This window comes from Humulus lupulus, chromosome 4 (assembly GCF_963169125.1).
Source record: "Humulus lupulus chromosome 4, drHumLupu1.1, whole genome shotgun sequence".
Classification (NCBI taxonomy): Eukaryota; Viridiplantae; Streptophyta; class Magnoliopsida; order Rosales; family Cannabaceae; genus Humulus; species Humulus lupulus.
Window position 1 is genome coordinate 166,410,233 of NC_084796.1, and position 18,969 is coordinate 166,429,201.

The 18,969-nt window shown below is 41.4% G+C and overlaps 1 protein-coding gene across 1 annotated transcript; it reads left to right on the forward strand.

Moving 5' to 3' along the window:
- Positions 1–7,327: 7,327 nt before the first annotated feature.
- LOC133832651 (uncharacterized) lies at positions 7,328–7,702 on the forward strand. Its single transcript, XM_062262962.1, has one exon. The coding sequence runs from the start codon at positions 7,328–7,330 to the stop codon at positions 7,700–7,702; it is 375 nt and encodes a 124-aa protein (XP_062118946.1).
- The last annotated feature ends 11,267 nt before the right edge of the window (positions 7,703–18,969 follow it).

The window sequence follows — 18,969 nt, forward strand, 5'->3', positions numbered from 1 at the left end:
TCCTTTCATCCGGATATTAGGAAAAAGGTACAATAACTTGAAGGTTTTGTATTAGAGGCCTAGATGGAGAGGAATATTATGAATGAGGAACAAAATTCTTATTCCAATAGCTGTTTGTGATAGGCATCGCAACCTTTGAGTATGTTATAATGGGAATAAGGAAATATGGTGGTAGGTATTGCAGAGAGGTTGCCAAGATGGTGGGGTCATCATGGATCAGCGTTTGGGGAGAGCTTGCTTTTATCATTAAGAATAATTTATACAGTTGACCAGTATTCAGAACTCTAAGCGAGATGGGTGGTAAGCCTCCATGGAATTCGGAGTTAATTTCATTGAACAAGGACTTTATCTTATTCTCAGGTCTTGGGAGGATTAAGAAAGGCAATGAATAGATAGACAGAATCCGACGAGTTTTATTATTTTCAGACTGATGGTAAATCAGAGAGAAAGGGAGTTATTTGGTTATTGGAAGAACACTTGATAAAATGGAATATAAGAAGGATTATATATCATCCCTTCGTTGGAATGAGATAAGTGATAGGTTGTATTTGGATCTGGAAGTAGTTCGGGGGATCATTGAGATTATTAAAAGATTAGAGCATGAAACTCACTTTTCAAAGTAGATGGAAAAGCTTTATTGAATTGGGAAACAGGAGTATGGAGTTTCGAGTAGAAGATGGTAGCTTTCGTGGGATGTCACCAGAGATAGAGAGGTGAAGAGCTAGATGGACCCCAGGGTATCAAGGCTGTTTGGATCCGGTAGGGGATCGGTGAGGTTGTTTTTAAGTTGACTACATCTTTGGGCACCGTTAGCTATACACAGTGGATTTTGTATTCCATGTTAGGGACATGGATTGGAGAAACTCATGTGTTGACTGATAAGAATCTACAGATTAAGATGAAGATATTCCATGAGGGGTGACCAGTTTAAGCATGAGATTGAAAGACTGAGGTTTTGAGGAATAAGATTGTACCTAGAGTTAAGGTAACACACCAGAAATGGTAGGGTCAAGGAATGACCGGGATAGCTGGAATAAGTTGTGTGGAATTTGTGTCCTGAATTGCTCAGGTAAATTTCGAGGACGAAATTCTCATTAGGAGGGGATAGTTGTAACGACCCAAATTCACTAATAAGGCTTAAGGGCCTTGATTAGTGTGCCGGGAGGGCATGATGAGAATTATGTGTGATGATTATGATTTTAAGCATGTTATATGACTATGTGAATTATGTTATGTGATAATTATGATGTGTGAATCGTACCACGTGGGTGCTGTGATACTAGTGTGATGCACGTGCCGGGACGGTCCTAGAAAGCTAGATAATGGTAACTGGTGATTTGGTAACCCGTGTAACTGTTAGTAACCATAGAGAGTAACAGGTTTTATGTGGAAAGTGGTAGAATTGCAAAGCTGGTGAAAAGACAAGTATGGCCTTGAGGTTTAGTTAGGAAGGGGTATGAGTGGAAGGGTAGAACAGTCATTTGGTAGGATAAATGATTATTAGCTGAAGGGAAAATATGATATACGTATAACATTTGGAGAAAGGGGCTTTATGCTGAATGTTGGAGACCTAGAGGAGCAAAACTAAGATGGAAGGGAGAAGCTGAATTTAGCTCTTGCAAGGAGAATTAAGGAGTGATTGAAGATGTCAAGAAAGCTTAGACCAAGAATATTCAGAGGTAAGATCTTGATTATGATATATCCAAGTTTTAGGTCTGAAGTTTAGATAATGAATGTGAATTGAGGCAAGTTGGTTGCTGGTTTTATGTAATTTCAGAATTGGGAAATCAAGGGGGAAGGAGGTTTAGAGCTGGAGGTTGGACTCATCACTCAAGGTAAGGTCTCTGTATGTTTATTAGGCTTGTTTCTGTTAAGGTATAGGGAGTTTGGAGTGTGGTTTGAGTTTGGGTTCAAGCTGTTCTTAATTTTCTGGTTTGAGTTGTTAAGTGTGAAATTCAAGAGTGGATTTTAGGATTGAAGGTGTGAGTGAGCTTGGGCATGATGTTTTTGGGTTGTTGTGAGGTTTATTAAAGGTTTAGAGTTGGTTTTGGGACTTAGGACGGAGTTTGGGGTGATTTGGAGAGGTTGGAGCTCGGGAAAATGTGAGGGAAGAACCCAGAATTCTGGGCTGCGAAGGCGTGCCGCGGCACGGGTTTTGTGTGCCGCGGCTTGGAGTCTCTGACTGGTGGGTGCCGCGGCACAAGGAAGTGGTGCCGCGGCACAAGGCTAATTTCAGGGTGTCACATTTGGCAATTTTTGGCCTTTGCTCCGGGGGTTCGGGAGATGTCTCCGGGGTGTTGTTCTAAGGTTTTGGGGGTTCCGAGAGTGTGGATTGGGTTCCGGGAAGGTAGTCTTGGATTGGTTGATGACAAAGAATATTGTATTTGTGTTGTGATTAGGACTTTGGAGAGGCTCGAGGTAGAGGACCGTGCTCGCGGCTTCGTGGCATCGGAAACCAGTGAATTGAAAGGTAAGAAAGCTGCACCTGAGTATGTGGTTAGGTTGGGACTAAGTGTTCCCTATGTTGGTATGTATTGTTATGTAAATGTGATTAACCATGTGTCACGATGGGACTAAGTGTTCCCAATATTTGTATATCATGTCGTGAGATGGTGTTATTACGCCATGGGACATGCGATTACCGACCTAAGGGTGTCGGAATCATTATTTGCGCACTGGGGCGTGGCTCAGCCACTGGGAGCTGAGGCAGCTTGTTTATCACTGAGCTTGGTTAAGCTGGCCAGAGTCAGTGAGTATTACACTGGGGGCGGCCCTATTGAGCCGAAGACAGTGTGCCAAATAGAGGGTGCGACTAAGGGCGCCAACCCTAAATGTTATTTGATGGGTATGACAATCTATTGGTTATGAACGTGAATGTTGTGCTATGAACATAGTTGATTGACTGTCTGGACGACAACTGTTATTACGGATTGGATAAATGTATGAAATGTTGAATTCTTGGTTGAGCATTGTGAAATATTTGTTAAGTGTTGCTGATCTTATTATGTTATCATGCTTTCTTGCTGGGCCTTGGCTCACGGGTGCTACGTGGTGCAGGTTAAGGCAAGGGCAGGCTGGACCAAGCCCGAGGTGGAGAGCTCCAAGGTGAAATGTACATAGCTAGCTGTTCGATCACCACGATCGAGGAGTGGACCAGGACAGGGACTACCTAACTGCTCGTTTTTGCCTTAGTATGGCCAGTCAGTGTATTTAAACTTTGTAACTTTTGTAAATGGCTTTTAAACTGTCATTTTTGGGATCCCATGTAAATAAACAATGCTTAGTAATGAAAATATAACTTTTGAGACCAAAACACTTTTAACCCTAGTTCCTCTACTGTTTCAGTAACACGATTTTACGTAAATAACTTGATTAGCAAGTCTGGCACCTTATAAACACACAGTGTAACGGTCTTGGCTATCCAGGATGTTAGAACCACCTATGTATCCTTAGAACCACCTAGACTAGTGTGGGCAATTCTCAACACATGAGATAGATATAGAGTGAAGAAGAGAAAATAAAAAAGTGGCTTAGAAAAGGACTTGTGTTTAGAGAGAATATAAAACTATCAGAAAATCTGACTTGTGACTTATCTGTCGTCTTTTTTTGACTTCTCTCTAAGCACTCCTTTTATAGACTCAATTAGGTCATTTAATTTAATTAAAAAATCAATAAAATAATAGCCATTTTGAAGCCCTAGGTCGAAATTATCATGGGCTATAGGCCCGTGAAATTTTCCATTTTATTATAAGCCCATTGGACTTAAAATCAAGGCATCTACTATTTTCTATTGATTTAATTAATTAAATAATTATTTAAATCCTTTATCAAATTAATTATTTATAATTTGAACCTTGATTTAAATTTATTTATTAATTTAGATACCAATTTATCTTAATTAATAAATCTACCATAATTTCTCTTTTCTTCTCAAAATTACACAACTCTGTGAAACTATCCAAAATTGACCTGGTCAACTTTGATAATTTTAATTGATGATTAAATCAATTAATTGAGACTATCTAGCTGATTTTATCCAAGGTACAATGGGGACCATGGGCCTATGAAATCAAGCTCCAATAAGTTATCATAAATCTAACAAATAAATTGACTAACTTATTAATTCCTCGTGACTCCACTATAGACTTGGAATTGCACTCTTGAATTCATAGAACGCTCTATAACAAATATAGATACGCTATTAATTATCCATTGTTACAACCATAATTTTCACTCAATCCTCTATAGACGGTCTACAATGAGATAGGACTAAAATACCGTTTTACCCCTCATTGTATTTTATCCTTAAAACACTTAGTTCCTTGTAAATGATATTTCATTAAACTAATTTAATTACTGAAATGAGATCTCTATCATTTATCACCTTGAACCAAACTAAAAGGAAACCATCATTTCACTTCTTCATCAGAAGCTATAGATGTTCATATCTATAATTAACACTCCCACTCAATTATACTACCGAGTTCCCAAGATGTAAGTATGGGCTAGTCCGTAGGGTAAGCTGGTAACGAACAAGTCAAAGAACTCAAATAATACAATCAGTTAGAATACTAACCACTCACAATTGAGATTGAATTGACCTATGGTCAACTATATGATATGACTAGAATAGATAATAACGGTATGTTTACTTATCTTATCAACTGTCAATATCGGTCCTGTCCGATGTAACAAATACATCCGTTCTTATCTACTTTGCTAATGTTCTGGAAAGAACATAACACTGTAATGTGTAAGTAGATCATATCGTAGATTGGCAAGTCAGTGTAAATCTGGTGCACTGACTAATCTTAGGACTAACTTATTTTGAACATATAATCATATTTATATTCCACTGTGATTATATCACTATAAATAAGATTAGCTATATGATTGGGATTTAATAGAAGTTTATATTAAACAAATAATCATGAAAATAAAACATGTGAGCAAAGTGATTGACCAAGTCAAAAAATGATTTCTATTCTTTTATTGATAATAAAATGAGATTACAAAGAATTTGGGTTTTAATTAGGGCATAAAACCCCAACACTCACCTGCATCAAATGAGACATTTGCTGTCAGAAATCAGAAGTTCTCTGATCTGGTTGTTAAATGTTTGTTAAAACTTACAAAAGTAACTTCTTGTTTTAGCTATTTTCTTCTGCATTGCTCATATTTTGATGCTTCTCTGAATTTTCATAATGTGTTTTCTAACCAGGAAGGAAATGTTGCCAACCAGAGGGAACATCTAATTCTTCTCCTTGCCAATATTCACATTCAGAAAGCTAATAAGCAGTCTGTCTTGAAGGTATTCTAATTGTTAATTAAGGTTGTAAAGCTTTAGCTTTATCTAATCCTCTTATATAAATTTGACTTTATGATATTTGGAGTCTAATGTCAAAACTGGATATTTATGCAGCATTGTTCCTTTGTAAATTTCTATTTAATTAGCATTTGAAACATTAGGGGTGAGATTTGGGTTTTCAATAAGGTCTTCTATTTCTTTGAAACTCTTTTATGACTCTTTAATTTAAGGTCAATCACTAGAGTCTTGAATTTAACATAAGGATGTAATATTTGCTTTTACATTTACTATCATTCTAGTCATAGAAATTTAGTATAGTTTAGTTACAAGTAATTTAGTTGCTGCTGTTGTTGACAATTTGTGGAATCTAAAAGATGGAATACATACTGTAGTCTTGAACAAACTTTCAGAAAATGGTAAGAGTTATGTGGGTTTTACAGTTTTATTTTTGTATGATACTTCAAGCACTGATCTGTAGACTTATCTCAGTTTTTGGTGGATCCTACTCCATTTTCTAGGATCTTGCAGGAAAAGGACACCAAGTGAATTAGATAGAGAGGTTAAGAACTTGAGGGTGGCATTTACTGACCTGTTTTTGAAGCATAACACTTTCAAAGAAACTGCAAAGCCATCGAGATATTGATGCAAAGAATGGAAGAATGTATTTCACTAATTTTTGTATACATTTCTTGTTTTGTATTTGGTGATAAAGGAATCTGAATTGGGCATAAATTATGTTGTAATATGATTTCTTAAGCCTAGACTAGTAGACTAAATATTGTAATTACATTTGAGTAATTAATAAAAATATATTTATGTTACTTTATTTGGCTTCAACTTTCATATTTGTTTTCCTAGTTTTGTGTAAGTAAAAAAAAATTATGTTTCTCTAAGCTAATATAACACATGTGTTATACTAAAGTGTAGTATAACACAAATAATGTGTTATACTAAAGTGTAGTATAACACAAAAAAAGTGTTATACTAAAGTTTAGTATAACACAAAAAAGGTGTTATACTAAAGTGTAGTATAACACAAAAAAGGTGTTATACTAAAGTGTAGTATAACACAAAAAAAGTGTTATACTAAAGTGTAGTATAACACAAAAAAAAGTGTTATATAATCGACTATAAATAACATAATTCAACACTTATCTATATATTAAAATAACACAGAAATTGTGTTATCGTTGACAATACAATAACACATCTGTATAACACTGATAAAGTGTTATGTAAAGTACCCTGACCTACGATAACATAGTTGGTCTTAACACATCAGAAAGTGTTATCGTATGTTTTGATAACACATTTTTGGTGTTATTAAAAGCATTTTTTCTTGTAGTGCCTTCCAATCTAGCAGTTATGTGTTACATGGGGAATCAAAACAGGAATGGTCCTTATTCTGATTCCTACAACCCATCATGGAGGCAACATCCCAACTTTTCATGGAGTAATCAAGGGGCTGGCCCTAGAAATTCTTCTATGCCTCCAAGACCAAATTTCCCACCGGGTTAACCCCCACAAGCACCACAACAAAGGCCACAACCACAAGCAATGCAATCTAGCACTCTTGAGAACATGTTGAAAGAGTATATAGTGAAGAATGAATCCATAATTTAAAGCCTGGTGACATCATTAAGGAACTTAGAATACCAAGTTAGGCAACTAGCTAATGAGCTTAGAAATAGACCCCATGGTACATTGCCAAGTGATACCGAGAATCAAAGAAATGTGGGCAAGGAACATTGTAAAGTCATCACTTTGAGGAGTGGGAAAGAGTTGGAAAATAACAAGACAAATTCTGGGCATAAGGGTGAGCCCTCTTCAATCCAAATAAATGAGGAAATCCAAAAAGATGCCGAAATTCCTAGTGCACAAAAATCTGCCTCTGCCCAGAATGCTATAGGGATGCCACAACAGTGTCACTCGAAAAGTTCAAATTCAAAGCAGCCACCTCCATTTCCTCAACATTTTTAGAAGCTAAAGTTGGATTCTAAATTTAAGAAATTTCTAGACATGTTGAAGCAGTTGCATATCAACATCGCACTTGTGGAGGCACTTGAGCAAATACCTAATTATGTGAAGTTCATGAAAGATGTTCTTACAAGGAAGAGAAGATTGGGTGAGTTTGAAACTGTGGCTCTAACTAAGGAGTGTAGTGCCTTTTTGCAAGACAAGTTGCCTCCAAAGTTGAAGGATCCTGGGAGTTTCACTATTCCATGTACCATTGGAAACAGTTATTGTGGGATGGTTTTATGTGATTTAGGCGCAAGCGTTAATTTGATGCCAATGTTTATTTTCAATGAATCAGGGATTGGAGAAGTCAAGCCTACTACAATTACTCTTCAACTTGCTGATAGATTTCTTGCTCATCCAGGATGGGAAGATTGAAGATGTGTTGGTGAGGGTAGACAAATTCATATTCCCTGCTGATTTTATTGTGCTAGATTTGAGGCAGATAGAGAGGTACATATTATCTTGGGAGGCCATTTCTTGCAACAGGATTAACTTTGATAGATGTGCAGAAGGGTGAGCTTACTATGAGGGTCCGAGATGAAAAAGTGACTTTTAATGTCCTTAAAACTATGAAGTTTCCTGATGAGGTTGAGGAGTGCTCTGTTGTTTCAGTGGTAGATACTTTGGCATCAAAGGAATTTGAGACGGGAAGGGCTAGTGATCCATTAGAAAGGTTATTGTTGTTTGATTCTCAAAATGACAAAGATGAGAAGGAGTATCTAGATTGGTTGGAGGCAAATTCTCAAGGCTAAGAATAAGAGCCCGATTTGATTCATTGGAGTTGTCATCTAGGGTGTTTAAGACTCCCAAGCCATCAATTGAAGAGCCACCTGAGTTGGAGTTGAAATTCTTGCCATCACATTTGCGTTATGCCTACTTTTGGTCATCATCCACTTTACTTGTCATTATTTCAGCAAAGTTGATTCATGAACAAGAAATGTTTCTTGAGGTGTTGAGGATGTTCAAAAAGGCCATTGGGTGGACTATTGCTGATATTCGAGGTATTAGTCATTCTTAGTGTATGCATAAGATCTTTCTTGAAGACAATGAAAAAGGCTCTATTGAGGGGCAAAGAAGACTAAATCCTATCCTGAAGGAAGTAATGAAGAAAGAAATAATCAAGTGGTTAGATGTTGGCATTGTTTATCTCATTTATGATATCTCATAGGTTAGTCTTGATCAGTGTGTACCAAAGAAAGGTTGAATCATGGTGGTGAAGAATGAAGACAATGAATATATTCCTACTAGAATTGTGACAAGGTGGAGAATATGCATGGATTGAAGGAAAATGAACAAGGCTACTAGAAAGGATCATTTTCCTCTTCCTTTCATTGATCAGATGTTAGATAGACTTGCAGGGAGAGATTATTATTGCTTTCTAGATGGGTACTATGGTTATAATCAGATTGCAGTAGCTCCAGAAGATCATCACAATACCACTTTTACTTGCTCGTATGGTACTTTTGCATTTTGGAGGATGCCTTTATGTTTATGCAATGCTCCCACCAAATTCCAGAGATGCATGATGGCTATTTCACTGATACGGTGGAGAAATTCTTAGAGGTATTCATGGATGATTTCTTTGTTTTTGGTGATTCTTACGATGACTGTTTGAGTAATTTGGCTAAGGTGTTGCAAAGATGTGAAGAACCAAACATTGTCCTTAACTGGAAAAAATGTCACTTTATGGTTAAGGAAGGTATTGTTTTGGGCCACAAAGTATCAAAGCATGGTATTGAAGTTGATAAAGTCAACATTGAGGTTATGTAAAAGCTCCCACCTCCCATCTCAGTGAAGAATATTATAAGCTTTCTTGGCCATGCGGGGTTCTATAGGCAGTTCATAAAGGATTTCTCTAAGATTTCTAAACCTCTTTGAAACTTTGGAGAAGGATACACCTTTCAATTTTGATGAAGCATGTTGGAAAGCCTTTGAAGATTTGAAAAGTAGATTGATTTCAGCACCAATTATTGTGGCTCCAAATTGGGACTTACCTTTTGAATTGATGTGTGATGCAAGTGATTTTTCTTTTGGAGTGGTGATGGGGCAGTGAAGAAACAAGGTTTTTCACTCCATTTACTATGATATTCGTACTCTGATAGGTTCTCAGCTCAATTACACAGTGACAGAAAAAGAACTTTTGGCTATTGTCTTTGCTTTTGACAAGTTTCGATCTTATTTGGTGGGCACCAAGGTGATAGTCTATACGGATCATTCCGCAATCAAGTACTTGATTGAAAAAAAGGATGTTAAGCCTCGGTTGATTAGATGGGTATTGTTGCTTCAAGAGTTTTATTTAGAAATCCAATATAGAAAAGGAGTATAGAATCAAGTAGCAGATCATTTATCAAGAATGGAAGGTGATAAAGAATCAAGTTCGTTTGTTCCTGTTGACCCTGATTTTGGTCAACTGACACGGAGTCAAAATACGCTTGATGTGGATGAATGAGTTGAAAAGAACGTGATGACGAAAATAATAAAAACACGATATTTTATAGTGGTTCGGCCCCAGAGTCTGGTAATAACCTACGTCCACTTAGATTGTTATTGATGTGAGAGTCAAAGGAGTGATCAATGAACTAGTGTTCAATGAGTTTCACTAACCTCTGAAGAACAATACAATATCTCAGATAGAATTACTCTAGTTTCAAATAATTCAAAAGCAAAAAGTCCCTTCCTTGAGCTATCTTTCTCTATTTATAGGCTCAAGGGGGATTACAAGAATTTGTTACATATATTCTCTCCTAAATAACCGGATACTCAAGAGATTGTGGGAGTCAATTTCGGGATTTACAAAGATCTTTATAGAAACATCATGAAGTATGCGGAACCATCGACCAAACTGGTCACAGGTAAGACTAGGCCGCCTACTGCTTATAATGTGCCTTCTGGTCGATATCCTAGCAGAGTTCCTCCAAATGTCAACCACGTGTCCAGGAATCACTTGCCACGTCATCTATGCCAGTTTTTTGGGTAACATTTGTCCCCCAAGTTTATTTATTACGAGCAATAAATAAACTTTTTAGGAAACGACCATTCGGTGACCCCGCCATACGTGTCAGAACCCTTCGTGTGTTCTTGGAAAAAGCAACCTACTCTTGTCTAATCATGACTTTTCGCTTCCCCAGTAATAATTTGACGGCTATCCCGCTTCCCCATAATTTGAAAAAGGGGAAACTGATGATTAATCCCTTTTAATACCACAGACAAACTTATATATAACATCTCCAAAATTCCCTTTTTCTTTTTACGCACGCCATTACTCTTTCAAGAAACCCTAAAACCAGAGCTTCCATTTTCTTCTGGAGACCGTCCCTTTGCGTTCTCAAAACTCAGTCCGAGAGTTCCCTGATCTCCGAAAACTCTTACCAATCTTCCCGACCTTCTTTCTGGTAAGTCTTCGAATCTTTATGTTTCGTATTATTGTAATGCATGTTCCTGTATGTTTTACTGTTGAGTTTATCTACTTCTGGGTTGAGATGCTTGTCAGTAGAATGTCTTGTGGGTGAAAAAAGTTACGAGTTAGTTTGATATTTGGGATCATACTTTTTAGGACGTAAAACCGAAGTAAAAATTTGATTTTTAGGCCAGCCGAAAAATAGGTTTTTCCCGCCCTAAAGGGAGTTGAAAAAGCTTTTACGAAAAACTTTTTGCTTTCACCCTTTGATCCGTTTCTCAAACTGTTCGTGTGAAATTTTTTTAGCTTTTGTTAGAATGCTGCTGTATAAAAGCTTAACTTTTATACTCGACCAGCGTTATTCTAAAAAGCCTTAAAAATTCTCTATCCTCACGTCCCCATTCTTCTGTTTGCAGACTTTAATGCCAGATTTGTGGGGAGGTGAACGGCCCATCGACGAAGATCTTCTTGCCCAACTGCTCGAAGGAGAAGATCAACCAACCGATAGAGTTCACAAAATCCCTTTCTCACGATCTTCTCCTAGACCTCGCCCATCTCCTCCTCAAATGGCCCGTTCTAAATCCTTAGGCAAGAAAATACCTGACTCCGAAGATAGCCCAAACTCTCCTGCCAAGCCTGATTCACAGGCTAGGGTTCCTTCGACCAGTGGTCAAGAAAATCCCGCACCTAACCCTAATATCCAAACTAGAGCCCGTCCTCGTCATCAGAATCTGCCTGATGTCGAGTGGTATCTCTCCCCGACCAGCCAAGTGACTCCTCGGATGCTTGCCAACTACCTCAGGAAGTATCCTCTCACAGGGGTCAATCTCAAAATTCCTGCTGCAGACCATAGGGCTAACCTTCCCGGAGGTGTTTATAGTGCTTGGTCTAGGTATCATATAGAGGCGGGGGCTACCCTCCCTCTACATCCTTTTTATCAGGGGGTGGCCAACTATTTTGGTGTCGCCCCCTTCCAAATTACTCCAAATGGATATAGAATGCTGGCCACACTCTATATCCTGTATAAACTTAAAAAATGGCCAGAACCTACCCCCCATGAGGTCAATTACCTCTTTGACCTCAAGTCCAACCCTCAACAGTATGGGACGGGCTTCTTCCACCTTTTTCACCAGGAGACAAACCAGACGTTCCTGAGTGACACCACGCACATATCTAGCGTGGGGCAGTACATCAAGGAGTACTTCCTTACGCCGGACATGACCAGCAACAACCTGGCCTTCGCCCGAGGAGGTAAGTGCTGTTTTTACTGGTCGATACTTTTCATCAGCGAATTTCCTTTCATTTTTCTTAAAGTACACTTTGTCTTTCAGGCCCATGGTTACGTACGACCCCAACACCAGACATGGTGTTGAGGTCCACCGCATTGGCCAGGATGACAGACGCAGAAAAAAACGTCAAGTCCCTGGTTACTGATGAAAATTTGAGGCTATCTGGCGTCCTGGCTCCTCGCCATGAAACAAGAGGGCCCGTGGTAGCAGATGCCACTGCCGAGGGGATTCCCGAGCAGCAACCCCCTGCGTCCCCTCCGCGAAGGAGGCCGACAGGGGTTACAATCAGGGAACCCACTGCCAATCCTTCCGCAGAAAGGCCTTCTGCACCCCAAGGCAAGGGGAAACAAAAGGCAACAGAATCTGTTGTGAACTTGGGGGAATCCTCCGATGAAAATGGTACAGTTATTTTTCTTTTAAATAACTTTCCAATTCCCTGTCACTTGTTTGATGGGGAGGGCAACTTTACGTATACTCCAAATCTAGGGCCAGACTTCTTCGTGCCAGATAGTGAGTGTGTGACTAATAGAGTCAATAGTATAGCGACCAGTAGTTGTAGCTCAGGTATTAAACTTTGTGACCTCTTTTCTGTTTTATAAAGAGCTTTTATCTGCCTTTATCTTATCATTTGCATATGTTTACTTGTGTGCAGATATGGCCACTCCCAATGTCTTCGATTTATACCAGACTGAGGAGGAAGTAGAAGTTCCTCTGGTTCGGCGAAAGACGTCGATGAGGCATAACGGCGAATTAAGCCAAGGACCTCCTGCCAAGAAGGGTCGAATAGAAGATCCTTCCAAGGACATGCCAACTGGGCAAACTTCTGCCCAGCCTTCGGTTCCTGTTGAGAAGGAAACCCCGCCTGCTACGACGAACCCTCCGCCTGCAGCTGCCAAAGAACAAAACCAGCGGGACGAAGCTCTTGGGGCCAAACTCTCGAACCGCACCTTACGAGCAGCCAAGGACCGCCTTGCACACATCGTGAAGTACGATCGTTGTAAGGATGCGACGGCTGAGGCGGAGAAAATGGGGGTCGACCAAATTCTAAACAAGGGCCTAAACGAAATGGCCAGCGTAAGTGCTTCTTATCTCTTTGGCCTTAGTCTTTTATTCTTGGCAACAGATTCCAACTTTATCCTTTGTCCACAGGCTTTGCTGACTGAAACTACTGCTCGTACCCGTGCCCAAGCTACCATCGACCAGGCTCGGGCAAAGGCCATCGAGAGATACCAGGCGAAAGCTGCTGAGGAACTCCAGGCTACAGAAGCCAGGCATGTGGGGGAGTTGGAGGCGGTCACCCAGAAGAGAGATGTTGCGGTGGCAAAGCTGGCGGAGGTCGAAGCTTCGAAGGCAGCTTTGAGGAAGCAGACGGAGGAGTACCAGGAGGCCAGCCGAGTCAATTATCGCGAATGCAAGAGACTCACAGAGGAGAATCTTTCCAAGGATAAGGCCATGGCTGATCTTGAGAGCCAAATAGAGCAGCTGAAGATTGCCAACGCCAAGAATCTGGAAACGTATAAGAATGCGACGCTTCGGTGTTTCTATAACTTCTAGAAACACAACCAGGGTGCCAACTTCGACTACCTTTCAGAGGATATCAGGAATGCTGAACTGGCCCGCTGCACTGCTCAATTGGCTGAAGAAGAGGAAAGAGCAAGGATCCCCGCTTCCCCAAGCATCCAGCCGGCCACTGGCACAGAGGAAGGAGGAGTTGTTGAGGATGAGGCCAACCAGTCTGCTGAGCAAGACCCTCCTGCTCCTACTGCTCCTTAAACTTATTTTCTTTTTATTTTTCTTCAATTACACGACCCACGGGTCTTGATGTAAAGACTATCTTTTTTGGATTTGCTGCATGGGCAGCAAACTTTCCTTTTATTCGAACAATTACATCCAAGCAGTGATGCTTGTGGTGTAAAAGATTGCATTATAATTTTATAATATTTTCATTTACTATAACATCTGTCCGTTCTGTCCGTATGACCGAACTTAGCATAGTACTTTGGTTTGATTTAGCAAAATATGAATTTTGAAAAATACTCTAAGTACCGTAGCATTTCACTTATTTTGTTCATGTGTTTACATACCTCATGGTATGCTTTGCTATCGATGTGCCTTATATGCCCCCCAAGTGATCGAGGAGCTTGAGGTCCTTGGTCACTTGCCTTGACCATGACCTGTTTGAGCATTTCTGCTCGGTTGGAAACGCAATACTTGTAATACAGCAAAACAACACACGTAATGAACAAATACTTGTAAACATAAATTTACAAAGGTTGGCAAGAATGACTGGCTGCGCACAGTCCCTTATAATCTCGTATTAAAAATGGACTAAACATGTCTTTACGAGTGATCCTAAAAAAAGGATTATACATATATAAGCGATCAGCCATACAACATGGCTAACCCTTTTTGCAAAACTTGTAAAAAGTAAAATTTAATACAAGCCAGTCCTTTAAAAAGGACTGTTCACTGATAATACTCGCGCAGGTGTTCTCCATTCCAATAACGTGGAATGAGATCTCCGTTTAGGCGTGCAAGTTTGTAGGTGCCCGGATGAAGGACTTCTTCAATCTGGTAAAGTCCTTCCCAATTAGGTCCGAGTACTCCAGCAGTGGGGTCGCAGGTATTTAAGAAAACTCGTCGTAGCACCAAGTCACCGACGTTGAATTTTCTTTCTTTTACTTTTGAGTTAAAGTACCGGGCGACCTTTTGCTGGTACACAGCAACTCGGAGTCGGGCTTTCTCCCGTATCTCGTCAATTGAGCCTAGGGACTCCATCATCAGTTGGCTATTCTGGTCCTGGTCGTATGTTATGCGTCGGTGTGAGGGGGGATCTAACTCGACAAGTAACATAGCCTCATATCCGTAGGCTAAGGAAAATGGGGTATGACCTGTCGCTGTTCGGTGAGACGTTCTATACGACCAGAGGACTTCAGGCAGCTGCTCTGGCCAGGCTCCTTTAGCGTCTTCAAGCCTCTTTTTCAGGGTGTCCTTAAGAGTTTTATTCACGGCCTCGACCTGCCCGTTTGCTTGGGGATGCGCAACTGAAGAAAATCTTTTAATAACTCCGTGCCTTTCGCAGAAGTCGGTGAATAAGTCGCTGTCAAATTGGGTTCTGTTGTCTGAAACTATCTTTCGAGGCAAACCATACCGGCAAACATTGTTCTTGAAAGTCAAGAACTTTCTTGGTCGTTATGGTAGTGAGTGGTTCAGCTTCGGCCCATTTAGTGAAGTAATCAACTGCCACGACTGCGTACCTTACTCCGCCTTTTCCCATTGGCAGGGATCTAATTAAATCTATCCCCCATACCGCAGAAGGCCACAAACTCTGCATCTGTTTCAACTCGTTTGGAGCTGCTCGCGGAATTTTGGAGAACCTTTGACATTTATCGCATCTTCGTACAAACTCTATTGAATTTTCATTCATAGTTGGCCAGAAGTAGCCTTGCCTTAGAATCTTCTTTGCCAAACTCTACCCCCCCAGCGTGATCCCCGCAGAAGCCTTCATGCACCTCTTTCATTAGTTCCTTAGTTTTTTCTGGCGTAATTCATCTGAGTAGTGGCATTGAATACCCTCTCCGGTACATAACACCATCGACCAGTATGTACCTAGTGACCTGCCTTTGTAGAGTTCTGGCTTTGTTTCTATCTGTTGGTAGCACACCATTTGTCAGATACTCCAAGTAAGGTGCCATCCATGTATCCTCCATTCGAATTTCCATACTGGCTTCAACCGCTTGTATGCTTGGCTCACTCAGTCTTTCTACTGGCACAATGTTCAAGGTGTCAGCATCTTTCGCGCTTGCGAGTTTGGCTAAGGCATCTACGTTTGAATTCTGATCCCGCGGTATCTGCTGGAGGGTATACTTCGCGAACTGGGCTAGCAGGTCTTTAGTTTTATTCAAGTAGGCCACCATTTTTAAGCCTCACGCTTGATATTCCCCTAGAACTTGATTCACCACTAACTGTAAGTCACTGTAAACATCAAGCGTCTTTATGCTCATGTCTTTCGCCATTCTCAATCCAGCGAGGAGTGCTTCATATTCGGCTTCATTATTTGACGCGGTGAAGTCGAACCTGATGGCGCAGTGAAATCGATGCCCTTCCGGCGTTATCAATATCACTCTCGCTCCTGCGTGGGATTCGTTGGACGACCCATCCATGAATAACTTCCACGAAGGAGCTTTCTCTTGAGGCTTAGGCGCACTAGGCTGTTCGCACTACTCGCTGTCTGGGAGTTCTGTGAACTTTGCAATAAGATCGGCCGAGACTTGTCCTTTTACTGCTGCTCGCAGTGAATATGTGATATCGAACTGCCCTAGTTCGACTGCACATTTTAATAATCGCCCAGCCGCCTCTGGTTTTTGGAGGACTTGCCGAAGGGGCTGGTCGGTTAACACTGTGATGGGATGGGCTTGGAAGTAAGGGCGTAGTTTCCTTGAGGCCAGGATTAAGCAATATGCTAACCTTTCGATGGGTGGATATCTCAGTTCTGCCCCGATCAGCCTCTTGCTAACATAGTAGACCGCTTTTTGTACGCCTTCTTCCTCACGTATTAGTACCGCACTAGTAGCAACTTCCGTGATCGCCAGGTAAATGAACAAAGTTTCTCCCTCGATCAGCTTGGATAAAATGGGAGGTTGTGCCATATGCACCTTCAAGGCCTGAAAAGCTTGCTCGCAGTCTCCTGTCCATTCAAACTTCTTATTGCCCCTAAGTAGATTGAAAAAAGGGACACATTTGTCTGTTGACTTCGAAATAAATCTACTTAGGGCTCCGATTCTCCCGGTTAAACTTTGTACATCTTTGATTCTTTCTGGCGATTTCATATCGATCAGGGCTTTTATCTTGTCGGGGTTGGCCTCGATTCCTCTTGAGTTTACAATGAACCCCGAAAACTTCCCTGATCCAACTCCGAAGGAACATTTGAGGGGATTTAACTTCATCTGGTATTCGTTCAATACATCAAAACATTCTTGTAAATCCTTCACATGTCCTTCTGCCTTTATAGACTTTACCAGCATGTCGTCCACGTATACCTCAATGTTTACTCCGATCAGCTCTTTAAACATGTGGTTGACTAGCCACTGGTAAGTCGCACCTACGTTTTTTAGTCCGAAGGGCATTACTTTATAACAGTATAAGCCCATATCGGTCTGAAAGCTGGTGTGATCCTCCTCAGGGGGATGCATGCTAATCTGATTGTAGCCCGAATATGCATCCATGAACGAGAGGATCTCGTGTCCTGCGGTAGCATCGACCAGCTGGTCGATTCTTTGGAGTGGGAAGCAATCCTTTGGGCAGGCTTTATTGAGGTCTGTAAAATCCACGCAGGTTCGCCATTTGCCATTAGGCTTGGGAACCAGCACTGGATTGGAGACCCACGATGGATAAAATGCCACCCTGATGAACCCATTCTCCTTTAATCTTTCAATTTCTTCTTTTAGGGCTCTCGATCGATCCTTATCGAGCAGCCTTCTTTTTTGTTGCACGGGTGGAAAAGTCTTGTCTATGTTTAGGACATGGCTGATAACTGCAGGGTCTATCCCAGCCATGTCTTTGTGCGACCAGGCAAAAACCTCCTGGTTCTTTCGCAAAAATTCCACCAGTGCATACTTCGTGATTGGTTCTAAGTTTTTCCCGACCTTCACGACTCTGGTCGGGTCTTTTTCGTCGAGTTGGACCTCTTCCAGGTCCTCGACGGGTCCAACGTTCTCTTCAAAATCCCCAAAGCGAGGATCTAGATCTCTATCCTCGCTTTGGGCAACACCTTATTTGGTGACCTCATCACCGGATTGGGCTTGTGTATCAATTGCCATTTGCAACCAATCTGAGGTAGTGCTCTTTGATGTCCCCTGTTTCTCCTTCGTGACTGAGGCGTTGTAGCACTCTCTGGCTTCCCTCTGGTTCCCCAACACGCGTCCTACCCCTGCATCTGTCGGGAACTTCATGGCTAAGTGCCACATAGAGATGATGGCCCGTAGATCAACCAGTATAGGCCTCCCAATGACGGCATTGTACGCCGAAGGACAATTGACTACTACAAAAGTAGCGAGTAATGTCCTAGTAGCAGGCGTTGTACCTGTCATCACTGGTAGTCTGATCGATCCGGCGGGGGCGAATCCCTCACCAGAGAAGCCGTATATTGTTTGGTTGCAAGGCTCTAGGTCCTTAACGAACAGTTTCATGCGTTCCAGCGAAGACTTATACAGGATATTCACTGAACTTCTTGTATCGACCAGCACCATTTTCACCATCATGTTGGCCATTTGGATATCCACGACCAGCAGATCGGAATGTGGGAACCGGACATGTTGGGCATCGCTATCAGAGAAGGTTATTTCGCCCTCTTCTGACCGAGCCTTTTTTGGCGCACGGTCCTCCACAGTCATCATCTCGATGTCCTAGTCGTGGCGCAGAATCCGTGCGTATCGTTCCCTGGTCTTTCTGCTATTTCCCACGAGGTGCGGGCCTCCACAAATGGTTAATAGTGTGCCAGTCGCGGGGGCAGGCTGCAAAGGTGGCGGGCGCTGGCGTGTGGGCGCTTGCTCGTTGCCACCTGGAGCTTCTCGTTGGGAATTTCCCGAGGCCCGTACGTATCTTCTCAAGTTTCCTTGTCTAATAAGGAACTTGATTTCATCCTTCAGCTGGTTGCATTCGTTGGTGTCATGTCCGTAGTCGTTATGATAACGACAGAACTTGGAAGTGTCTCTTTTCGAAATGTCCTTTCGAATGGGGGCAAGATTCTTATAAGGCACACTGGAATTCGTGGCCTGATAAACCTCTCCCCGAGACTCAACTAGGGCAGTGTAGTTAGTGAACCGAGGTTCATAACGGTTACCCTTGGCTCGTTTATTGTCGAAGGTGGAAGGCTCATTGTGTGGTCGTTTTCCACCATTCTTGCCATTGTCGTTGCCGTGCCCGTTGCCCTTGCCGTTGCTGTTAGGTTTAGACCT